This window comes from Chaetodon auriga, chromosome 17 (genome assembly GCF_051107435.1).
Source record: "Chaetodon auriga isolate fChaAug3 chromosome 17, fChaAug3.hap1, whole genome shotgun sequence".
Classification (NCBI taxonomy): Eukaryota; Metazoa; Chordata; class Actinopteri; order Chaetodontiformes; family Chaetodontidae; genus Chaetodon; species Chaetodon auriga.
In genome coordinates, this window is record NC_135090.1 from 14751371 (window position 1) to 14775920 (window position 24550).

General features: G+C 42.4%; 1 protein-coding gene across 5 annotated transcripts in view; it reads right to left on the reverse strand.

Annotated features, from left to right (window-relative positions):
- LOC143335403 (CUB and sushi domain-containing protein 3-like) overlaps window positions 1–24550 on the reverse strand; it is a 318991-nt gene that overhangs the window by 101742 nt on the left and 192699 nt on the right. For all 5 annotated transcript variants that reach the window (XM_076754808.1, XM_076754807.1, XM_076754806.1 and 2 more), the window contains exons 8-11: window positions 16388–16465; window positions 12178–12265; window positions 11924–12048; window positions 2276–2397 (exon numbers count right to left, since the gene is read on the reverse strand). In XM_076754808.1, coding sequence (XP_076610923.1) covers window positions 2276–2397; window positions 11924–12048; window positions 12178–12265; window positions 16388–16465 — 413 coding nt within the window. The remainder of the gene's footprint in view (window positions 1–2275; window positions 2398–11923; window positions 12049–12177; window positions 12266–16387; window positions 16466–24550) is intronic.

Consider the following 24550-nt stretch of genomic DNA (forward strand, 5'->3'; position numbering starts at 1 on the left):
TTTATACTGAAGCTAACAGGATCCAGGAAAAAATGTAATGCATCTTTTGGAGATCAAGATACAACAACTTACTTCCTAGGATGTGGTTCAAATCATGTTAGAGATGGCCATTTTCATTCTTATTATTGGATAGTTGCATCTTGGCTAGTAGCAGTCTATGGTGGATATTTAGTTCCTGTTTGGCTTGACACTGAAATTCACTAATCACTAGTTTGTACTGTCTCTGTGTGCATTTCTGCAACTGACAAAATAATTGCCACAGTTTCAAGAAGGAAACATAACACTCTTCTAATACTGCAGTGCATTTTTGAATGCAACGTTTAAGAGCTGTCTTTTTATCTGCAGTTATCCACACGAGTGTGTAACTGGATAAGGTAACAGAGGCAGAGATCTTAAAGTCAACTACAGGCAGCATTTGGTGTGAACCACTTGTACTCTGATTTCCATAGTGTCTGTTCAGGCATTGGTTTGCATTTGTGTTTGCTCTGTTTTAAAGATTATTTAGAGAGCAAATGGAGTAAGAGAGAAAGCAGGATGGCTTGAACCACAGGGCATTGTGGTTTACGTGGTGCGCGTCTCATCCCCTAAGGCGGCAAGTCTGTGCTTGTTCTAAATGAATGTCCCTCCTCTTCAGGTCAGGTACAGCACACATTTACGCACCCGTAAAGACCCCCGCTTTGATGTAGTGTCGTATAAGATGTGATGTAGTGAAATGTTGTGGCGTGTCTGTGATTCAGTACGGTGCATGGCATATTTTTTAAATGATGTCTCGTGATAAAAGACATGCATATGATTCAGTCTGGTGCATGACATATACATGAAATAATGTGGAACATTACGCTGTGTGATAAGGTATTATCGGTAAATCCTTGAAAGATAAAGGGCAATAAAAATTACCCGATGCAGCCTCAGTTGATCTGGTCTTCATTTGGGGCAATGTGTTTGGCAATATCCATATCATACATAATACATGCACTTTCAGTTTCTACTTATTGCACACAGGCATGCACATATACACACACACACAAATCCACGCATGCACCCCACAGGGTGCAGACAGAGGGGCATTATTACTACAGCCTTCAACAGTCACATACACATTGTAGCCTTCAACAGAGGATGTATTGCTCTAGGCCATAAACCGCAGGCCTTGGGCAGTGACAGAGAGAGTTGTGTGTGAGAGGAGGAGGAGAAAAAGGGAGAGAAACAAAGGTTTTTGAGCAAGTGCAAAGCATCAAAGTGTGTGTGTGTGTGTGTGTGTGTGTGTGTGTGTATTTACGCGGGTGTTGAAAAAAGCTACGCATGTATGTAAAAGCGTGTCTGTGTGCATGTGCGTCCCCGTGGTGCTGACGCAGGTGTTGCCATTGACGACAGAGCGGTCACCACAGTGACCCTGTGTGGAATAAGAAGTTGTCTCCTGAATACCAATCAGACTTCTCCTGGGACATAAAACGACCAATCGCGGCTATCCATCTAACCTCCAGCCTATCGTGCGCCCTTTTGCAGGATTAACCAATCACACAGAATTAGACACTGATATGCTCTCACTTGCAGATCATTTATGGCACCTCCTGCATGAATTATTATCAAGACATTTCAATTATGTAAAGATGCAGCTAAACTAACTTTGTAAATGCCTGTAAGAAGCGCTGTGCTATATCAATTAAAAATTACACTGAATGCATAAAATTCAAGGAGAGGAAGGCCTGCGAGCTAGTTCAGGCACACTTACTGTGTCACTGCAGCAAACTGTATATCAAACACCCCTTTTACATTAAGGCAGGCTTTAGGATGACACGCACTCCCCGCTCTTGCGCTGCCAATGCTGCTCCTGTTTATTTAACATTTCACAAGCTCCACTCCCACCCCATCATTCACCTGTAGGCTTCAAGATCCCCTTTTAGTGGAAGTTATTATCTTCAGCCCCAAAACTTTTATGTGTTTGCGGGGAGTAATGAGATTACCGCCTACATGCAGAATATCAACTCTGTGCATACACCAAGCATTTTCTCCATGGTACAGATCCACCCGCCAATGAGTATATCTCAAATCTGACCTATTTTAAAAGACTTGCTTTCCATTAAAAGTAAGTTAATGATTGGCTCATCTTGACAATTGACTATGATTTAAAGAAACAAACAGTCATATTCTACTTAGTTGCAAACTGATTAATAGCAATGCATGTTCAAGACCAGCAGCAATTTGAATTTGAGAGTTTGTTTGACAGACAGAGACAGAGACACATAGAGGGAGGAGGAGAAAGAAATAGGTTTACCTTATTGGGATTTGAAGCAGTAATTATCCACACACACTGCGCGTTGCTCTCATATTGAATTGGGAAGTTAGGAGATGTAAAAGTTCCCGACGGCCCTTGAAGATTACTGCCACACGTCTTCACTGTGAACAGAGGAAACATAACGTCATTGGTTGCAATTAGAGTTAGCAGTAGCATTAGCAACTGAGAGAAAGATTACCTTTATGAATTAACAGTGTTGGTGATGCTTAGCCTGAGATTCTCACAAATAGCTTCATGTCCTTGTTATTATGCAAGGCTGCCAGCTGTGGATCACGGTGGCAGCGCGGTACAAACAATTAAAAGTGACACTAGTACAACGCTAAGAGTGTGGTGGCAGAAAGAGACGAGAAGAGGAGCGAGAGAAGAGAAGACTCAAGTGCAGGCGAGAACAGGAAGAGGAACAGAAGGTCAGAAAGATGTTATTGATACTGTCAGTGACATCTCCCTCAATAGCAGTTCTTAATTGGAGGCTATTGGCTGTGAAATACCACAGGATTAGCTAGTATTGACTTGAGAGATACTCACCAGCAATTTGCTCTCAAGATCTATTGAAAGTCAACAACTTCCAACTACTAGTGGGGTAATAATTACATTTTTATCTTAAAAAGAAGTAAGACATGGTGGACAATATACATCTCAAATTAGACATCACGGGATGATGTAACGGATCACTTTTGTCTTCTTGAGTAATTAAGCTTGATTTGGTTTAGCAGTGGTGTAACTATGCAGTCTGAGCGGTGCTTCTCTATGTGAATCCATAGGAGCATCCATTACTATATGTCAACACTTGTGCTGTAAAGTCACACAAACACTAACTCTGAAGCGACACTCAGTGGGGTGTTAAAAATGACACATGCTAGTTGTTCGATAAACCAACCAAGCCTTTATTAGCCCGTGTGCTCTGACTGGATGTGATAGAGAACCCGCTTGTCTGTCCTTGGGTCGTCCTGTTAGAGTTGGGAGGTAATTTTCTGGTTGGTTTGAAGCAGTGTTTGTTCCTTAATTAGTTTGTTCAGCGGCAGGCCGCAGGAACACGTACAGTTAACACCCGCACGTACACACAAACACACACCAAACAAAAGCACATAAGCATGGGCGGTCACATTTGACAAACAGGCGCATGTTGCATATGCAGTCACACATACGATGCACGCACGCACAATTAACGGCGTGAGAGCAGACGCGGGTGTGAAAATATATAAGAACACTCGCAAGGGCACGCAGCCATACATAACTCAATCATACTCACCATGCACACATGATTCATAACAACACACTCCCGGCTGCTCGTGTGACTTACAATGCAGGCAAGGGACGAGTAAAAGAATCATGCCACAGTGTGTTTGTGTGTGTTTCTTTGTGTGTGTAATGGGGCGTGTCCGTGAGGTGCTGTAAGAGTGTCAGAACAAGTACAAGACCCCTCGGAGACAACCCTATATCTCTCCTGTCTATCTCTCAGTGTGCGTGTCTGTGTTTCCCTGTCTCGCTGTCTTCTGGATCGCTGCCTGAGTTCCCCCTGACTGAACCCAGTTGATGCTTGTTTCTCTAATTCTCAATGCATCTTCAGCTGACCTTCTCTTGTGCAAAGCTCACTGCAATTTATAAACTGATACATAGAGATGAAGAGCGTGCGTGAGTGTGTGTGTGTGTGTGTGTGAGTTGCACGTGAGCAATGATTTATCTGTGCGTCTCAGAAAGAGCGTGCGCGTCGTTGTAACAGCGTGTGTATGTGTGTGCGCTGACAGCTCAATCAGCGTGGCCAGAACGAATGGCCGGCCCATCGCTGTGCCAACAGCAGAGTGGGCACGGTGTTGCAACAGCGATAGTGCGGAGAGAGTTATCACCAGAATTACCAGAGGAGCTAACATCTCATAATTTATATTCAGCGTCATCCGTCTCCTCCTGCATCTGTCTGTCTCTCTGTCCGTCTCTCTCTCTGCAACTTTCATTCCCCCTGTCTTCAGCCACAGTACGCAGTCCTCGCGCTCAGTCTTGCTTTACCTCTGTGTTTCTCATCAGGGGTCGATTGTAACACAGTGTATTTACACAAGTCCTGCATTTACTCGCAGTTTTGAGTCGAGCATTTCCATTTTATGCATTAACGAGTTAATTTGGCGTGAGGAAAAGACTTTTCTCTGCTTTAGCCAGCAGCTGCGCAAATGAAATGACAATTATAATGGAAGAGGTTAAGACATTATTCAGGTCATCCTGTTTGCTGTGAGACTTGCAAGCCCGTCCCCCCATCATCGCCTACAGACACCTGTTGACTGTGACCCCGCGCTTCTATGAACACACACAACTAACTATGGCACAGTTAATTAAGCGCACTATCGTGTGCGCTCCAATGAGAATCGCTGAAGAGACTAAAGATTTGCTTCCAAGCACCCGCATGCTGCTAAAGATTGATGATGTAAGTTATTATGACACCATGTTAACTTCTGATGCGTCGATCAATGAAGGCCACTCCTCGATGTGACATTTTCAGATTTAATAAGTTGTTACAGTTGTCAAGACGTGATCTGTGCATGATGGCACGGCACCCCTGATCTCATACATTGAAAGTAATAAGATGAAGTGACCTTTTGTATTCTCTTGGTAACGGCTTGAGTATCTTGTTACCTCGAAGCAGCAGTTGCCTGTTTACACATGTAGCTCACATTAGCATTCCTTAGGAGCTTTTTCTATGATAGCCCGATGCTTATAAGTGTAATATTTCTGCTTCTTTTCGCTCTGTTTTGGCTTCCACCACACTTAAAGAAACATACCTGGCTCTTTAGCTACAGAATACTCCACTATCATTTCTGACAAACTGCTAAAATCGTCTGTCTGCAGTTTAGTGCTGGGCACGTAGCACACAGCGGGTTTACAAACTGGTTGATGAGAGATGAGTTTGCGTGCCGGAAAGCCAAACTAATGAGAAAAAGACGACAAAATAATCCACTGAGGTGCACAGCTGGGTGCTAATTCTCTGTTGGTTCGTCACTAATATGATACCCTTCATATTCCTCATGTGATGCACTGTTAGTAATATTAACATAGTGTGCAGCGTTAGGTAAGATTGTGAACGCGGGACTTTTTCATAAGGGTTGTCTCACTCGGTGTGACAGCCTCTGTCTGTATCTCTTTCTCTCCCTCTCATCATTATTTATACTGGCACACAGTATAGAGGGGCTTGAAGCCAAAAGGGCCACACTATCATTGAAGAGATAATGAATTCTAGATCAAATTAAAAATTTTGATGAGGTCTATCTGGTACTAAAAGCATATTGTTGGAATCACAAGCGAGACTGACTGAAAGCTTTCGACAGGAACCGCAGTGAGTGAGTGTGTGTGTGTGTGTGTGTGTGTGTGTGTGTGTGTGTGTGTGTGTGTGTGTAACAACACATCCCTTTTTCAGCTTACATATCCAGATCGCCTGGATTCCCCCAGGACTCTCACTTTCCCTCCCTCTCTCTCACTCTAACACACACACACACACAAACACAAACATGCATATTCACGTCACAATCGTTGGGCTGCGCACCAAAATTAAATGATGTTTAAGGCGAGGATCACGTTGCCAAAGCCTGCGCTGTAGCTCCAATGCCCTTGCTCACAGTTCTCCAAAGTTTTGTTTTATGGCTTCAGAGCATAGCTGATGCACCCCACAGGCACTGGGAAGGTTGCTGGGAGAAATGTTTTTTTGAGTTGGAGTTTTATCGCTGTTCACTTCTCAATGTTTTGACTCGGTTCTGTTTTTGCACATGGCAGAAACTCATAAGTGTTTCCTTCAGTCGGACTCAAGGTCTATAACTCCTGCTTTCTCAGCAGGATGGCCTTTTGCGGTTAGTGAGTCGTCCCCCCAGTGGAGGGCTCAGGTTCAATCATCCATGCAGCAATACCTGCCGAGGCATACCAAGGACACTTAACCCCTACCGGTTCCAGATTACATGCCTGACCCTGCACCCCAACCAGAGAGCATGAACAGAATTGTGGGGGAGGTAAATCAAATAGAAAATAAAATCGAATCATGTGGATGAGTTTTCAAAAGCGCACAATTCAGTGGCAGATTTAAAATGGCCTTTTACTGGAGCAGCAATGTCCTTTTGGTGCAAATACATCTTTGGTCCCAGTGTTGGTTGGGAAGCTGCTGAACTTTTGAATGTTGAACTAAATCTCATTGCACATTTTAGAAAAAACATGACTACTGGTTTGGTTTAGGTCCTCTATCAAGTCAACTTTATCATGTTGGTAGACATTCCAGCTATCAGTGAATAGACTGTAGCATCTTAGAAGCTTCTAAACTCATGAATCAATCATTACCGTGCCTTGATGATATTGTATATAATCTGCCCGTCCTTCATAAAATGCCTACAAGCTGAGTCTGAGGTGGTTTTTAAAAATGGCTAACTTCCTTGTGACGGTAATTTTTTCATCAAAAGGCACCTCTTGATTAAAGTAAATTAATTATTAAAGGAACATCCCCATAAAAGGAAAATTCTTATTAAAGTAACTTTGACAAGAATGATGTGTAACCAACTAGACAGGTAAGCTAAAATGAAAACCTCAAATCATCAGTTTGTCAGGAAGGGATACTATTTTTGTGTTGATAACAAGGATACAAATATTACCTGTCAGGTTATCATGTTCATTTTTAATTACAGATACACCTTGTCTGGAGTGTGTTTGACAGGTTTTTGATGGTCCCAACAAGTCAGCAAATATGAGTTTGGATGAATATCACAATGTCCGAAATCCAACATGAGTCAAACGCACTTCAGCTAACTTTTTGTAAAGTTCATGCGATCACGCTGAGCGTTGGGTAACAGCGCTGAGTCAGATTAGGGATCAGAGGCTTCTGCAGGAAGGCCGAACTGGCTGTTTTTAACAGTCTGCCTACAGGGGCAGATAGATTGACCAATGGACATGGAGAGTGATTGATGACATCATTAAGCTGGCACACAGCGTTCCAATGGCCCTCGCCCTGGTTTGAGCTTTAATGGATGCATGCACACACACACACACACACAAACACACCTACAGAGTCATTTAGTGTGGGTTTTGTACAGCAGCCAAACATTAGAGTGTCTTTCCTCTCCCCTTCTTTCTTTCTTTCCTGTTAGAAGTCAGCATATGTGCATGTACGTGTGTGTGTGTGTGTGTGTGTGTGTGTGTGTGTGTGTGTGTGTGTGTGTGTATGTGTGTGTGTCGGGTTGACATGCAGCAACCTTTCGTTGCGTCGGCATAGTCAGGCAGATCAGCTGAACTCCCCTGGAGTTCACACACACACATACAGACAGACAGAGAGAGAGCTGGCTCAGTGGCCTTGCCATCTGTCCATTAATCAAGGTGCCACATGGACTCTCTCTCTCTCTGTTTCTCTCTCTCTCTCCCTCTCTCTCTCTCTCTCATCAAGTGTTGTAGGAGTGGACAGAAGGACATTTTGATTTGATGGATGTTTTGGTAGTTTATTTTTATTTAGCTTTGTAATTGTTTTATTGTATCTAATAAAGTGATTACCACTCTGTCCCCCTCTCTTTTTCTCTTTTTTTTAAATCTTTATGTGTCTCTTTCTATTGCTTCACTGTTGTGATGTAAAGGGCAAATTTTCAAGATACATTTACTTTATTTTCTCTCTAATGTTCCAGTTTAGCTGTATTTAAGTGTTTTGACAGAAGTGACCCTTTAATAAGTCAGCTGGCTTGATGCTTCCCGACAGATTGCCTCTCTTTCAATGTTATTCATGAGCTTCCACTTTAGCTATTGGCTGGTCTGGATGTAAAGGTCACATTTGAGCTGTGTTAAGCTAGACACAGCCTTTCTCTCATTCCAGTTTTGTTCAACAGGATGAAACAAAGCAGGCCAAATAAGGACAATATACTTTCGAGAACACAATGTTTTCTCACGTAAAATCAAATGTAAACATAGTAAACCATAACCACAGCTGATCTGCTCTCTCACACAAGCTTACCTGTTGAACTCCAGGCCCAAAATCGTATTTATTCCCATGCACACACAAAGCCAGTGGAGGAGCAAACAGTGGCACGGAAACGCACCCTTGCGCCTGACTGGTAATTTCGTGGCTTAAAATGAACACGCTTGTGCCAGGGTGGATGGAAGGGCGCAGATCAGGCTCTGTTTGTGCAGATGCGGCACAATTTTTTTTTTTTGTTGGCCTACATACTTCAAAATGAAATGACACTGGCATTTCCACCGGCACACACTGCCTCTTCAAACAGTGTACCTTAATTAAATTTTCTATCAAAATATGTACTCAAACCTTACGTGTTTTACGACACACTGGAGTGGCAGGCCACACAGGCTCACATCCTTTGGAGTATACCCTTCAGTAAACACAAGTGCAGTCGACTGACAAGAATATTGAAAACATTTAATTTTACTATAACTTACTGCAGTAGTAGCCTAATTGGTATTTCTGTCTTGCATCATTAAATGACTTGTAATGGAGCCACATGTGTCATATTCCTAAATAAATGCCTACGCTTCTTGATTCGACATCATCTCAACAACGTTATATCCTGGTTGCTTACTGGTAAAAGAGGGTGCCTGGCAAAGAAGGTAGAAAGTACAAAACTTATTAAATTAATGATAAGAGCCATAAACCACTTCTCGACAACAGGGAAGCTGATTGTACTCACAGTCTATTAGCTTTAGACTAGCCTTTCTGTCTTGCCTCGGAGGCATTTTTACTTTTAGAATTTCAATATTGTATTTTTGTCCCTTGGGGGAAACACATTTTTGTGAATAGGTTTAAAAATAGAGGAGTCGTCTCTCCACTAAGCCAGCCCCACCAAAACACCCTGTTTCATATTTGCAATGTTTACAGTTGCATACTACTGTGGGTTTACTTTCCTGCTTTCTCTTTTGAGTGATCCTGGCATATAGCTCAAATAAAGCCTCAGCATTTGTTGTCAAAAAGGTGCGATTCCAGTATTACATGTATCTTGTCCTTCAAGCAACCTCGGTGTGTTTATCCAGGGATTTCTGGGAGTTTTGAAGATGGATGTCTTTCTGTTTCACCGAAGTAGGACAGGGAGATACTGCATAGCAATGACAGAGTAGTAAGCAGGAAAAATATCGTCTTCTATCCCAGCAATATTAATGCTTGAGCAAGTATGATTTGTGGATAAATAGCATTCATGGTTGTAGGTAGATGTGTCAGAGATCATGTCGTGAACTGTGAAAGATAAATATAGCTCTTCCTACTGTTTGCCTTTTAGCGAAGGGGAGCATGGACTGAGTTTGTGCAGCTGGAGTAACAGTGCCCTCCATTGTGAGATGCTTAAAATAACAAAGATCAACTAGCACAGAATCACTAGTTACTTAGCAACAACCACGGAGCAGGATGGTGCACTTTGTCATGGCTTTGTCAAGAAGTTGCTCACTGAACAGCCGGCCGTGCTGGGAATACCAGCGACTGTGTTTTAGATTCGGCAGAGCTTTAACAATGCACACCTGCTGCTACTTTAGCTCGGTGAAAGAGGCTAACCCGGCTCACACGCTTTTCCTTCACAGATCCCTGCTGACTGATGGTCTGATGGCTCTGTTCTCCAGTGATAGAGGTCATTCTTTTCAACCATCCGCTGCTTCAGGGGACAACATCCGTGACTTATAATGTCATTGGCAGTCTCCCTTTGGGGAGGCTTAGCCCATCATCGCACGCAGGTAAATGTAAGACTTGATTGGCTTAATGTCAGTAGCTATATTTAATTGTTCATTATAAAGTGTTTAGTGGCGATGAATCCCTAACAGCCATTAACAATCTAAAAGAGCCAGTAAAAGGGAATCAGTGCTATAATATCTGTGATAATGAGTTGGATAATAAGGTTGATTGGCAGACCATACAGAGTCCAGGTGACACAGCCATATCCTTACTGTGCTGGCCAGGTTATATCCTGCCTGCTTACAAGGATGTGTGCTGTCATGCTAACAAAAAGCTTAATGAAGGTCAGTCCCCTTGTGTGCCTGGTTCACTACAGAAACCCCAGGTAGCAGTCGAGGCTTGTGGTTAGACTGTGTCCTTTATCCAAAGGGCAAGAGTGCAGAACCAATAGCCGACCAGCATTTGCCCTGCTCAGGCGTCCCCGGGCAAGGTATTGAGTCCCTACGGACACCCAGGGTGATACTCTGCACCTGACCTTGCACTTTGACCTCCCTGTGGAAAAGAGCCAATTGAAAGAAGTAGTAATGCCACAAAATCCTCATCCAGTTCTGGCTGGATCCAGTGTGTTATTAAGGTTCAACCTACAGTAAGATTAAAACAGGAAAGCTGCCTATAGTTCAATTTAAAATTTCTATCTATGAGTTACAGTTTAAATCTGTTTTAAATTACTATTTTTTTCCTATCCAGTGTTTAAATGCTAATGTCTTGTGATGGATCAAGTGAGGTTTACTTTCACAAAGACATTTTTCAGCCTTTCCTTCCTCGTCTTGTGCTCCCGTGCCATCATTTTCTCCGTCCATACTTTCCATCTTACTTTCTCCCTTTCAGCTCTATATCTCAGTGATTATTCGTCAGTGTGGGCGCTGAAGCACCTCACTCTTATTCTTTCTCTCTCTCGTACATACACACAGACCCACACCCGGTGAATATTGGTTTTTATGTTAAAGTATGTGTCTCCAGCCACAGTTTGAAGCCTAGTGAGCGGGGACATGACAAACGACTTTGGCATTTAACATGACAGACGCCCTCTCTCTCCCTCTGTCTCACTCCCTCTGTGTATGTGCATATGTGTGCGTGTGTGTGTGGGTTGCGAGTTTGAGACTGAAATGGTGGCAGATGTGAACCAGAGCCAGTAAAGCAAGCTGAAGAATGGATGTTTGAAATGTGCTAATTATCAGAACACTTAGAGAAATGAAGAAAAACACACATTTGACTCTGTAGATAAAACATCACTTTTGACTGGTGGAAGTGCGACGGATCACAAAGCTGACTGTTTGGATCGTGCTGTGCTTTTGAGTCATGGTTTGGATCATTTTTCGGATCAGCAAAAAAAAATGAGAGGGGGTAAGGTTGATTTAAAAACGCACTACTTTGGCATCAAGATTTGGGGAATTATTACTTTTGAAAGTACCAGCAGCAGCACAACTGTGCTTCACACTATGGTGGTTACATTTTGCATCAGCACAGATCAAAACAACGTTGAATTACACCACTAGAAACTGTATTTATGAGCACATTACAGATATTGTGTTACTTTAAAGTTGTTTTGCAAATTGCAATTTCTATGCAATTTTATGTGAGAGGGTGTAATTTTAGGTCCTGAGCGATCATTATCATAACTCCCCTGGTGAAAGCGTACAACCGCAGCATGTTGGTGAGGCACCACACTCCAAACATTGGATTATGGGGTGTTTTGTTTCATAATTTCATAGCCAGGGGGCTTGAAACTGAATTGGGAATTTTTCTACTATAAATTCAGCCCTGATCAACACAACCTCATGCTGAGGAGAGGCCAAAGCAGCACGCTGGCAATGTTTTGAGGCAGTGCACATGGGGACTGTGCTTGAGTCTTTTCTTACCTTCATTACATCTGTGATCGCAGCCGCTTTCTCCATCTGTGTCTGTTACTGTGGTGTCAGTAATTTGTCTGCCTGTGCAGCTGTGCGTTGAGAGCTGTTTCTTACCTTTACAGACTGGCCTGTGGTCACTCCACGCTGCGAAGACTTCAGCCACTCTCTGGCAGCTGATGGTTTTACTGCCTTGAAGAACATAGTCTTCGCCGCAACTGAACTGCACCTCACTGCCAATGCTACAAACACACACACATATAATCACACACAATGGTCAGACAGAAAGACAGAAATACAGAAAAAACTGGAATAATATGTGTGTGTATGCATAGGTGCCACTTAAAGTCTGCATGTGCATGATTGTGTACCTGAAATCATTGCCATGGCGTTTTCCATTCTCTGGCTCTCCAGGGTCGGGGCAGGAGTTAGACGCCTGTCTCACACCACCTTCATTTACTACACAGAGAGACAGACAGGTGGAGAGCCAGGGGCAGGTGGGTTAGAAAGAGGCACAGAAAGGTATACTGGATGCAGCAAGCAGACTCTCCCTTTGAATTCATCTGGATGCAGATTCATATTTTTATGCCTCATGTGCTGAGAATAAAGTTATTATGAATAAGCATACATTGTGATTTGGATGTAAACTGCGGAGCCAAGTCAACGGCACAGAACTGCTTGAGTGCAGCCTTGCGCGGCTCTAAAACTGTCTGCGTGTCATTGTATTGACAGCGTTCAGCACAAGACTTGTCCAGGTAATTTCCAGCTCTCCACTTTTCGTTAAGCTTTTGGAAACCCGCCTGCTTCGACACTTAGAGGCAGCGGGAAACAGGTGGAAACCAGGACACAGAGGGAAGGACAGGTTAGACGGTTAGGCAGACAGACAGGCAGACGACACGGCACTCCAGATACCATCTTAATTCTCGCAGAAACAGAAAGAGCTAATCTTGACAGAAACACTCCAAACATCACAGTGGTAGAGCAGAGACAACAGGAAGAGCTGTGCAAATACGTTCGAGACTGCGACATCGCAACAAACACGCGTCTGACATGATGCATCTCTACTGTCTCTAATTACAACACTGCTGCTGACAGTAAATGTATGTAGCTTTTCATGCCTTTGTTTTTCTACTTTTGCCCCTTTTCTGTCTTTTTTCCTGTCTTGCTTGCTTGGTTTCTTAATCTTTCCCTGTCGCTCGGTCTCCCCTGCCTCCTTTTCCATATAAATAACCCCATAGCTATACTTCCCAGGCTTTCCTCAAAAGACACTCCAGTATAGAATTTATATTTCCATAAGCTTCAACCATTCAGTCTTTTCTCTCTCTCTCTCTCTCTCTCTCTCTCTCTCTCGAGCATTTAAAAGTTTTAAAACTTTCAAGAGACACAGCTGCTGGGTTAACTTTGAGCAACGGACAGTGTGTGGAAGAGTGTTTGTGCTGTGTGTGAATGCGAGGCTAAAAGCTCTTCCCGGGGAAAGCCAAGGAAACATAGCTGTCAGGTACGTGAAAGAATGCAAAACACAAACAACTCTATTCCAATTCGGGAGCTTTCCATTTCAGAACTTTTCCAATTCAAAACACGTTGTGCACTGAGACATTTTCTTCCTGTGGTAGTTTCTTCTCAGACTGAGAGGGATGCTTCATGTGATACACAACAAAAGCATAGTAGTAATAGTAGTAATGAGCTTAATGAGCGCGTTGATGACCTATTTTTACTTAATTCAGGGCCCCACGTAATGGGGTTTCTCTTATTCCATAATGGGATCAGGGTAGGAGTAAAATTATTTGAATAATCCTTGAGTTCCCTTCATCTTTCATTCACACCAGTGAAAGTAAAATCAGGCCATTCGGAGGATTTTTATGTTTTATTTCAGTCACCAGTTCGTCCTTTTCGTCCTAATGTGTGGTGTGAATATTACTCGAGGGACAAAACGGTCTTGGTGTGCTTATTTACTCCAGCTATACAGCAAACAAAACAGCCCGTGGTGTATTTTGATATTCAAATGCCTGGATATTCAGATGAAAGGGAAACGCCATTCTGTTTGTACTGTTATTTGAATGAAGAGTGCGATATCCTTACGTCCTTTCTGCATCCTGTCACCTGATCAGTTTCAACTCAAAGTCACTGTTCACCTCATCTTAACAAGGCACAGCTCAAACAAGTGATGTCACTGATAGAGAGCGAAGAAACAAAACAGAATTGAGCTGCTGAGTTTGCAGAAAGTCAGTAAAATAAACAAATTCATGTTGTTAAGATGCAAATTGTATTTTTGATTTTCACTCTCATCTCTGACTCCCATTTTCCAGTTGTTGTTTTTTCTATATATAATTTAAAGAAGGTGCTGATTATGTGTCAGATTTTTCCTGTTTCGCCACAGAAGCTTAGAAATAAGCTGAAATTTTATTGACTTAAGTATTTATTCACATGTTGTTCTGGCGCTAGTTGCAAAACAAATATTGATAAACTGATAAAGTGCAATTTTTATCTCCTTCCCACCCAGGCTGTTTGGGCTGTCCAACTAAAATGCATGTACATGTTGAGTCCATATCAACAAACCCAGCAGGTGGTTGGTGTGTGTATGTGTGTACGTGTGTGTATTTGTTAGAGTAAATAGTTTGTTGCTTTGTTGGAGCGGCTAATTTGACCATCTGGACTATTAACACCAGAACAGAGGGACTGGTTACAGTATCAGTACTGTGAACACACACTCACACACATTAAAACCTACACAAGCCACATACTGACACACATATACATGCGCGCACGTCGACAAAAACACACACACAGACACATAGACATGTACAAAGGCAGGGACGGACACACAGACGCGGGTTTTGTGCTTCACTGAAGAGTTAAACAAGTCAGAGCAGAGCAAATTAACATCTGAACCAATCAGAGCCAAACTAATTAACATACAAATTCACATCTGTAGAATCAAACCTCAACCATGACTCTCCAACCTGTCAGGAAACCGTCAGGTCTGCGATGGGCTGTGTGCTCAGCTCAGCTCATACAGTATTGAAGATTCACACATAAACACACACACAGACACACACACAAAGTGGACAAGCAAACAAGGAAAACAAGCGGCGAAATCCGAAATGTTTAATAATGCATCATCAGCAAGCATGCAAACCAAAGACAAAATGGACAGAGTCTACTTATCTGTATGTAGTTAATATGTGTGTGCGTGTCTTTGCAGAGATGCATGCGTGTATGTCCTTGCAGGGGCACGTGTGAATGATCAGTATTGATGCGTGAGTATGAACCTCTGGGTGTGCAAAATCTGTGTGAGCTGTCTGAGGTGAAAGTAGGTGGGAAAGCTACAACTACTTAAATACCATCACGGCGTGAGTTTAATGTGTGGTGGTGTGTGCGTTTATGTATGTGTAATACAGACTGGGGGAGAATAGAAGAGGCATAATAAAGAGACAATGAAGAGAGAGAGAAAGAGGGAGTCTGATGTAAAAAAAACCCTAAAATGTGTCCATTTCAAGTGAATTTCAGTAACCGAGGTGCTGTTTTATTTGGACATTTTCAAGCTTTTGTACATGTTCTCTCTATGGTGTTGAAAAGGCTTTGAACATGATGAAATGATATTCATGTGGCCATTTCTGCATTACAGTGCATCAACTGACTTATGCACCCTTATACTTGATAATTTCACCTCAGGGTATTAAAGAGTGTCTAAAGTGACTTATTCTTCCAATTTTAATTTCACAAAGTTAAAGGAAAATGTGGTTCATTAGCAGGGAGCTTCTCTGGACTTATTAAGGGCCCCGGATTTTAGTATTATGACTAAAGATAATAAACCCACAACAGTGTTTTCATTTGCAACCAACTGTGAGGTTAAAGATCACCATACTCTAAAACTTAAATCGAGATGTGAGTAACTGGAGAGACACGTTAGTTTTACAAATTTACCATCAGCCTTTTAAACTTAATAAATGCCTTAAATGGCTTGTGTGTAAAAGTCTACAAAAATAGAGGTGTGTGAAGAGAAGAGAAGAGGAGAGAAGGATGAGGAAATAAAGGAGAAGAGGCAGGAGGGGGGGGCGGTAAACAATATTACAACAGCTGATTCACATTCCCTGAACAAGCCCAAAGCAAGCCAAAACAAACCATGATTAAGCTTATCAGAACAAGCTATGATTAAATATATCAAAGCAAGGCATGAAGAAGCATGCATAAACCGAGACACCATGACGAAAAGACATACACAAAACATCAAACAACAGAAACACAGCAGTCAAGCAGGGTGCAAAAGCATGCTCTTATAAAGGCTGTGGCATTTTCAGCACGTTTGTGTCTCCAATAATGTCACATTTTAACATGTCAGTCACCGGATCCAGCACCAGGCCTTTGTGAGCTGATGCTAGCCCGGGTCGCCTTGAAAGGTTACGCAAGGTGTTACTGTGATTCAGTAAACAGAGGCACAAAAGTGTTGAAATTAGCAGCCTTTTGGAGCAAAAAAGAGCAAAAAAAAAAAAAGGCTAAAGCTAAAAACAAAGCCAATCCAAGCCACACCAAGTCATCACACGTTAGTTCATTAGCCACAGTGACATTAAGATGTGAACTCACATATTGAAAACTTGTTGCTGGAGTCTTTGCCAGGGAATAATTTAACGCCCCGCGATTTAAAATCTACTGATCGCTTCACTGCGGAGGAAAACAGAATACAGAAAAGAGAAGAAAAATCAGAGAACAGACTGGATAAAGTGGAAAATAAACCAGACCTGGCGAAGGAATTAAAACAAACAAACAAACAAACAAACAAAAAAAAGTCAGATTCTTCTCCCTCACAGTGCTGAGAGAGAGAAGAGTACAGTAGAAAAGAAAGTTACCAAGGCAAAGCAAATTTTAAAATGATGGACACGGACAGCGAGACAGCCGGAGAGGGAGAGAGAGAGAGAGAGAGAGAGAGAGAGAGAGAGAGAGAGAGAGAGAGAGAGAGAGAGAGAGAGAGAGAGCGCGAGAGAGAGAGAGAGAGAGAGAGACAGGGGAAAGTGATTTCAACAACAGCCCATTTGTTCATAAGAAACTTAATCTTTCCCTCTCTCTGTCACTCACATACATTCGACGTCGAGGCGTTTCGCTGGAAGCCCCGTCATATTCTGAACAAAAGCTGGTAAAGGAAATTGCAGCTTTAATCAAAATGACAATGACGCGGCTCTGTAATCAAAGCCTTCAGATAATGGCACGTTAGAAAATAAATGGCTCCTTTAATCAGAGCGAATCAAAGACAAGAGCGGACAAAGTGACGGAGGGATCCCTGTCAGTGTGAGCCGTGTTTTCTAACATGGGTGACATCACGTCACGGCAGGGTTGGCGACGCCGCGCCTGTACGTTACCGTAGCTCAGCGTGTATGTTTGGGAGGAGGCAGTATGGAAGAGGAAGAGGGGATGAGATGTGTTTTTGAACCCATGCAACGATATTAAAATCAACACGCTTCGGGGTGATCTCAATTCGACTCCATGCAGATTTGATTTTTTTTTTTTTTTTTTCTGCTCTACTCAGTCATAACAAATGAAAACACTCCCGACTTAAAGGATGAAAACATAAACATAAATATATCTTGTCCTGGCCGACAAAGTACAGTGACAAATCACTTTAATGAATGCCTGATAAAGTGGCTGACAGACGTCGTTTTCATAATGACCTGACTAATCCACTGAATGGTGACAAATGGCGGATGAGTTAATGTGCTACAATTATCCTAATGTTATACAGTGGCTGGACGCACACACATCAGTGATATTTGACATGGTGGGATTCATGTGTGTTCTAAGGCAACAATTATCCTAATGTTTGCTACATACATGCACATATGTTAGCGGTGCTCTACTTCAAAATGTTGACGTTACACCGAATCGATTAACGTCCTGACGATTAATCTAATGCAAAGTGGGTGAACTTCAGCTCCACTCGTGCATTACTGTGTTGACTCACCAGCGTGATAATGAATCGTGTGTGTGCAGCTGTATGTGTTTGAGCATGGCGTGCGTATGTGAGACGGATAGCGGCCCCCACCCTTTTGAATTTGAATGAAAAATGTGTTACTAGGTACTTAATTAATCTTGTGAAAATAGAGGTTAATGCAAAGTCTAAGACGAACACATTTGATAAGCTGGGTGATTACTTCTGTTCAAATATACTCCACAGCGTTCATAACATACAGCGCTGTCTCTGTATGTGGAATTAACACATTTACACTGTCGGCATGTATCAGAAATATTGATGAACCTGTTTACTAAATTAAACAGTAAATGTGGACGTTATACTTACGTTTGTCTTTTAAAAGGGACATCATCTTCTTTCACAAATCTACTGCGAGTGACACACACCATGTTCTTATTTAACCGTAAGCAGTGCAACTCAAATTAAAAGCTAAATTCAGTGGTTCCACTTGCGCTGCTTTTGAGGTTCAGGTTAGGGTGTCCCTTTGCATGAAGCGAGCAGATGGGAAATCATGTCTGTCTACGGCTGTAAAGCAAACCTCTCATCAGGATTGTGCAGTTTTAAGGTCCACTGTGTTACCTCCTGCCTGTTCCTTCAGCATGGTGATTGTTGCGTGCTGTTTTTCAAGTTGTCAAAGACTTCTTTATCAATAAGTCAGACTGGCCCTAAGCACAATGCTCAGCCTCATTAGCTAATTTCACCTGCCGCCAAAAATGAAATGTATTATTTCTGACACTGTTACACTCTATTCAAACTAGGGGGGGGGCACGCTTGATGTCTGACTGTGCTCTCTTTCAGATAAAAAGAGTCTTTTACTGCTTTTCTCTCCCACTGCTTTCAGGTCATTCCACCATTTGGAACAACTATAGACAGCCATATTTAAAATATATATATATAGCTCACAAGGAACCATGATAAGAGTGGAGTGAATACATTTTCCATTCTGCTGCACTGCAGACCTGACGGACGCATAAAGCCTTCGCTCCCTCTGACACCGGGCGGTTCAGTTCTCATTGGAAAGAAATCGTTCGCCATAGTAAATCAAAAGGAGTGAGGAACAATACATATTATACCGCTCCGTCACTGGCCTCAGATTACACTTGGATTTGAAAATGTCCCAATTGTCAGAAATTAAGAACACTGATGATCAACAGACTCAACAATGAGGGGAAGCTCTGATCTAGATCAAAGTCTTACACTCAGGTTTGAAATGTATTTCCCCACCCTGTCAGGCAGCCAAATCGAGAAATCTGGGCCAAAAATAGTTAAAAGTCAAATTTGTTTTTCCCTATGCAAATTCATTCACAGCATAAAGCCCCTGATATTATGCATCATAAAGCCCGTCCTGTGTGAATATGCATCAAAGTTAAATATGCCCATGTTAATATTCTAGCCTACAAGCAGCAGCTCTACTGCAAACAACAGATGGAAGGGAATCCACATTTAAGTAAACCAAATGAACTAAAATACTGCATATTTAACAAAACTACATTTAACTAGCAAAGGAATAGATAAAATAAATAAATAATGTAAGTAAGAGAGCAGTTACTTAAGCAAAACCTATTCAATCCTACACAGGCTGAACCATTTTCTATCACAAAGCGTCTCCTTGAGCCTGATGCAGGCTTGATACTGGACTTTCACACCAACACTAACCTCGTTTTTTTTCCAATTTTATTACCAAAAGCTTGAGCAGCTCTGTTACCCAAGAAAGGATCCGGCTCAATGACTCACTTATATTAGTCATACTTGCTTGTTCACCTCAATATCAGCTGGATTTCACATTTCTTAAGAGTGTGGAACATTGAAGCATTGTCTTAGAGGTGTTTCGAGCAAACAGGCATCACACTCTCTCATTGAACACACCAGCTTTTGTGATGAGATGCCACTGACTGCTGCACTAATGCTCCCACGTGGGAAAGCAAAAAATCTACTGCTGTCTGTGGCGTGATCTCGACTGAGGACTCAATTATCATGGATGGATTTAGACGATCTGCTCCAAACACAGACGTGTCTGTCTTCATTTCAAAACTGAGCAGTCAAATTCAAGTTTGACAGGCAGCTATGAGCAAAAGCCGGTCAGTGAACTCCCCATATTTAGCATGTTTACAGGCAGTATGATTATATAATGTATGAAAAAATATAAACATTGAATTAATGGTTTATAACACACTATAATGTAGTTAAGCTGATATAACTGTTGATTAATGTATTTATTAACAGCTATAACTCCTTGTGTATAAACAGGTAATGAATGACAATATAGCCAAACATGGTTGTAATGATACAAAATATGTCTTCATAGATGTTAAAGCTGTGTACAGATACTGTACATTAATTAAAATGTCTGTATATGTGGGCAGAAGTACATCATAGTTTGTTCAAACCCATTTATTAAATCTTTATAAGCTGTTTAAACTATAAATGCTTAAAATGGTTAAACTGCGGTCCATCTGTACAGATCCAGGCTAAAGCATGATTTGCATTAGTTTAGATTGATGCAAGATGGTCAAAAGGAGTTACATGAAATCTGCGAATGCGAATGAAAATGAGCTCTGAGAAAACCAGATTTTTGTTTGGTGTCATTGGGCAAAAATTCCAGAATAACCTTTCAGTACACTGTAATATAAGTAGTCTGAGAGAAAACTAGATTTCCATCTTGGCTCTGTTTTCAGGCTTTCGAAAATCTAGGCCGTGATGGGAAACTTTGGCCAGCCACACATCATTTCAGAGAGAGGGCATTCCTATTGGCTGCTCTACAAACGCAGATGTGCACGCACAGCCAGACCGCACTCCACGCGTTGTTTTAGAGCTGTGCCAGCACTCGAGAAAGTGAAAGTCTGACTCAATACCAGAAAATCGTGCATCTTTTGATCAATTCCCAATACCTCCTTTGCCTACAACGGCGTATAGTACAAAATTCGTGTGAACCTGTCCCGGCTCCAACCGGCGCTCCGGATGCCATGGCACTCGTATCGACTAGAGGCAAAGAGGCATGATGACAAACAGTGGGAAATAACTTTTGAGGGGCACACTAGTGTGTGTGTGTGTGTGTGTGTCTCATCCCACTGTTAGACAGCGTCCCAGCAGCCTCTGAAGCTCAGGGCACTCTGCCCTGTGGCCTCAAAGCACCGGAGGGGCATCTTTGAGAAGATGAGTTGTGGCGAGAGGGATAAGGGTCTTTGAGAGGCTCACACCATGGAGAGCAGGACCTACGAAGCACAAGGTTTTGCAGGGTAACCGACTCCTTCTGCCGCTCTTCAAAGTTGTGGGCTTGGAGTGAGGGTCTTAGCGGCATGATGCAAGGCAGCAGAGAGACAGGTGGACGGTTCTGCATTGTGTACGTTCAATTGTTGCAGACTGAAGCTTTATGGTGCGTTTTCTAATTGGACAAGCATCACATTTAACATATGTAGTGTGAAAACTTAGTTCTCCGTTATTTTGTTGCTTAGTTGTGTAAGTATTTCAATATGTAATAGAAATATTAATAACAGGGTAGGCTGCAATGCTCAATAAACACCTCTGGCTACAATACGTTAATCACAGTTTTTAATGTATTCAATTAGTGAGTGCAATAAGGGGGTGAGAGCGTTCGTCAGTGCTGCAGACATCCGCCACATTTGATGAGCTGTTCTGTAACCATAGACCAGCAATCATACAACATCACCAGACTGTGTCTATGCAAACTAGCTGCATTAATTCAACCAAGTACAATCCTGAAATGTTCCCACTGCTAACGACCCTTTTGATACAGCAACAGCAGGAAAAAGGAGCCAACAATGAAAGCCAGTATTTGCGAAATGCGAGCTCCAAAATAATATAAAAGATGATAAAGGGGTAGTTCATAGATTTATGAGCTCATATGAACCCCTTGAGGCTTACAGTGTCTCTGTACTCAGTTTGACTAATGGTTCTTAAGCCACGGCTGACAAGCAAAAGGACTGGGGATTTATTTACACAAAAACTAAATGGTATATTGCACATGTGCTAAATGCTCTCTCTCTCCTTGGCTGTAATTATCCTGAGCATTTCAAGATGTGTGCACTTGATCACAAGCAGGTTTGAGACATTATGAGAGTCGTATCAAAGGTACCATGCAGTCAACAATATCCAATATGTCAACCTCCCTGAGGGCTATACTGTCTCACTGCTCAAGTTGAATAATGTTTCTGTACCAGTGGCTGACTGGTGTTTCCTTTGTACTGACTGACTTATTTTGTTGCCACAGCATTGGCTGACTGATAATGCCGTCAGTTGTTCATTAAGAGCCAATCACAACCCTGCAGACACAGAAACTCATGAATACGTAATGGAGTGAGATGATGGAGGGATGTGATTGGTAGGTTCTGCCGCAGGGAAGGAAACAGATTGCTCATACCTGACACACGCATAGACAACAGACAACAGACAAACAGGGGCACACACAAACACACACTGCCACACACACAGCGGCACATACGCGCTACATATACAAAGAAGCACACGTATTGACAGATTCATCAAGTTTAAGTAGACACAAACATAGAAAAACAGCCACTTCTGGATGCACAGAAAGATAAACAGAGCAGAAGACACAGCAGCGGTGATGAGGGTGAGTTCAGACTCACATACAGACACGTAGGCACGAAGGCACACAGACACACACGTTAAGCACACGGATATACTGAAGCTCAGAGACAGGTGCATGCAGCAACACAATCCAAAAACACACACATTCACAGCCAGGTGTTGAGGGTGTAGGGTTGGGCATTAGAGCAGAGTACCATGCAGGGAAGAGTGTGGACAGAATATCTAATCAAAGTAACCCTCAGCATGTGCTAAACCCATCCATGCTCAGGATTTTATTTTCCTGTTGTATTTGGGCAGAGCTATAAAGACTGAGTAAGCAAGGGGAAATTACAGAGGAGAGCAAGCTAGTGTACTCCTGCTGGAGAAGGAGCACTGTGACCTTATCTTATCTTTCAATGATAAAATGAAAGGTTTCCAGTATGTAAACAGCCTTCAAATGTATGTCTGCCTGCAATGCATAGTAATTATTGCAGCACAAAGTGTCTGAACAAAGAAACAGTGTCACAGATGAAAAATCACCTTACATGCACTTTACCCATGAGGGGAGGGGGTGCAACTTAATAAATCTTGGTTTGTGGCGTCATCCACAGCCACTGACATGTCTTCTATTAGCCACAAGAGGGCAGGCAGGCTAACAGTAAGGGACCAAATGAATGACTACAGTATCTTTGCAGAGCTTTACATCTAATTAGAATTCATTCAGAGGTAAAATTTGATTTGCATTCAAGAGGAAGCCTGCTAGAAGGTGTTGCATTGTTCCTATTTCCTGTGCATGGGTCATTGGAAAAACAGTCACAGGTTAGGCTGAGGGTCAAGATTCCACTGACAGACAGCAATCAGGAGATAGGTGTGACATTTTCATTATGCTGATGTTGGAGAAAAAAAAATGCTTTCTAAACATTTCAAATTTTGGATGCTGGAAGAGCCTATTGATTGAGAGGTGCGACCAAGAATTCAAACAGGATGACCACTGAAGGTCAGCGAGAGCAGTCAGCCCAACCCCTCCCTCCGGTCAGTCACAGGGAAAGTTCCAGCACGTTCCATCTTCCTGGATTAGTTTCATTACAGTTTAAACAAACTAAGCTGGATCATCTCCACAACCCCAGATAGACGTTTCCTGCTGGCTCAAAGCAAGATATCCCAATAATGATACAGGCGATTCATTAATGATGTCATAAAAAAGGTATACAAAAAGAGAAATGAGCCTTTTACAGGCTGTCCCGTGGCATCCCCCCTTTGTGTTGCTTGTGGTTTGGACTGAAGGTGCCACCAACAGCTGGCTCTGTCTGTGGACCACTCGGCTGGCTGCTTTTCCAGAGACTATGGCCATGTAGCTGCAGGAGCTGAGAGCTTTGTTGCAACTGATGAATCAAGTCTCATGCAACTAATGTAAAATCTGTCAGGAAAAATATGAGTGTTTGAACCACACTGGCCAAATCCACAGACAGCGGAGAAGTGGGTCATGCTGCAGGAGTGGTTGTAGAAATTTCTGAAAAGGTTTCTACATGAATTCAAGCTGACCACGGTTGCTGTTCTGGCTAAAGGATGATCTGACCACCTTTTAGCAGCTGCTGTTCGAGCCAACTGGTGATGAGTATTTGATGCTAACAAGATTTGGGGGGCACCGTCACTTGAGAGCTGAAATATATACAGAGCGTTACAGTGGTGGCAGGTGTATAACAAAAATAATGAAATTGTAATGGAAGGTTGTGTGGAAGCCTGCCATTTATTTGGCTGGATTGGAATCTGCTATTGCAAAACCTTGAAAATGCTCCCGCTAGCACAGTGTGATACTCCTGGATTTATGTTCGATTTTAAGGTGTGAGAATACAAAATATGCTGTGCAATGCTGGGAGAGATCTCTGGAGCACTCACTCTGCTTTCAGCAAGCGCTGAATGAGGAGAGCTGTCAAGCCAATCAACATCGGCAAGGTATGAAAAGGGTTTACCTATTTGTAGGGTGTTCTGAGATCACCACGAGAATAGATAGAGATATTATTATTTAGTTAAAAACAGGACGGAAGTCAACTCAAACAGTTCATATCTAAGAGGTCTTCTTGTCGCTGTATTCAGTGATGTGGCTTTGCACGTATAGTGAAACTGATGGAAGACCTCTCCAATGACACCATTATGGATGTGTTAATACAGCACGTGTAAAAGATGAGGTCACCAATCGCCTACAATACCAAGGCGCAAGAGATTATAATGGCACAAAA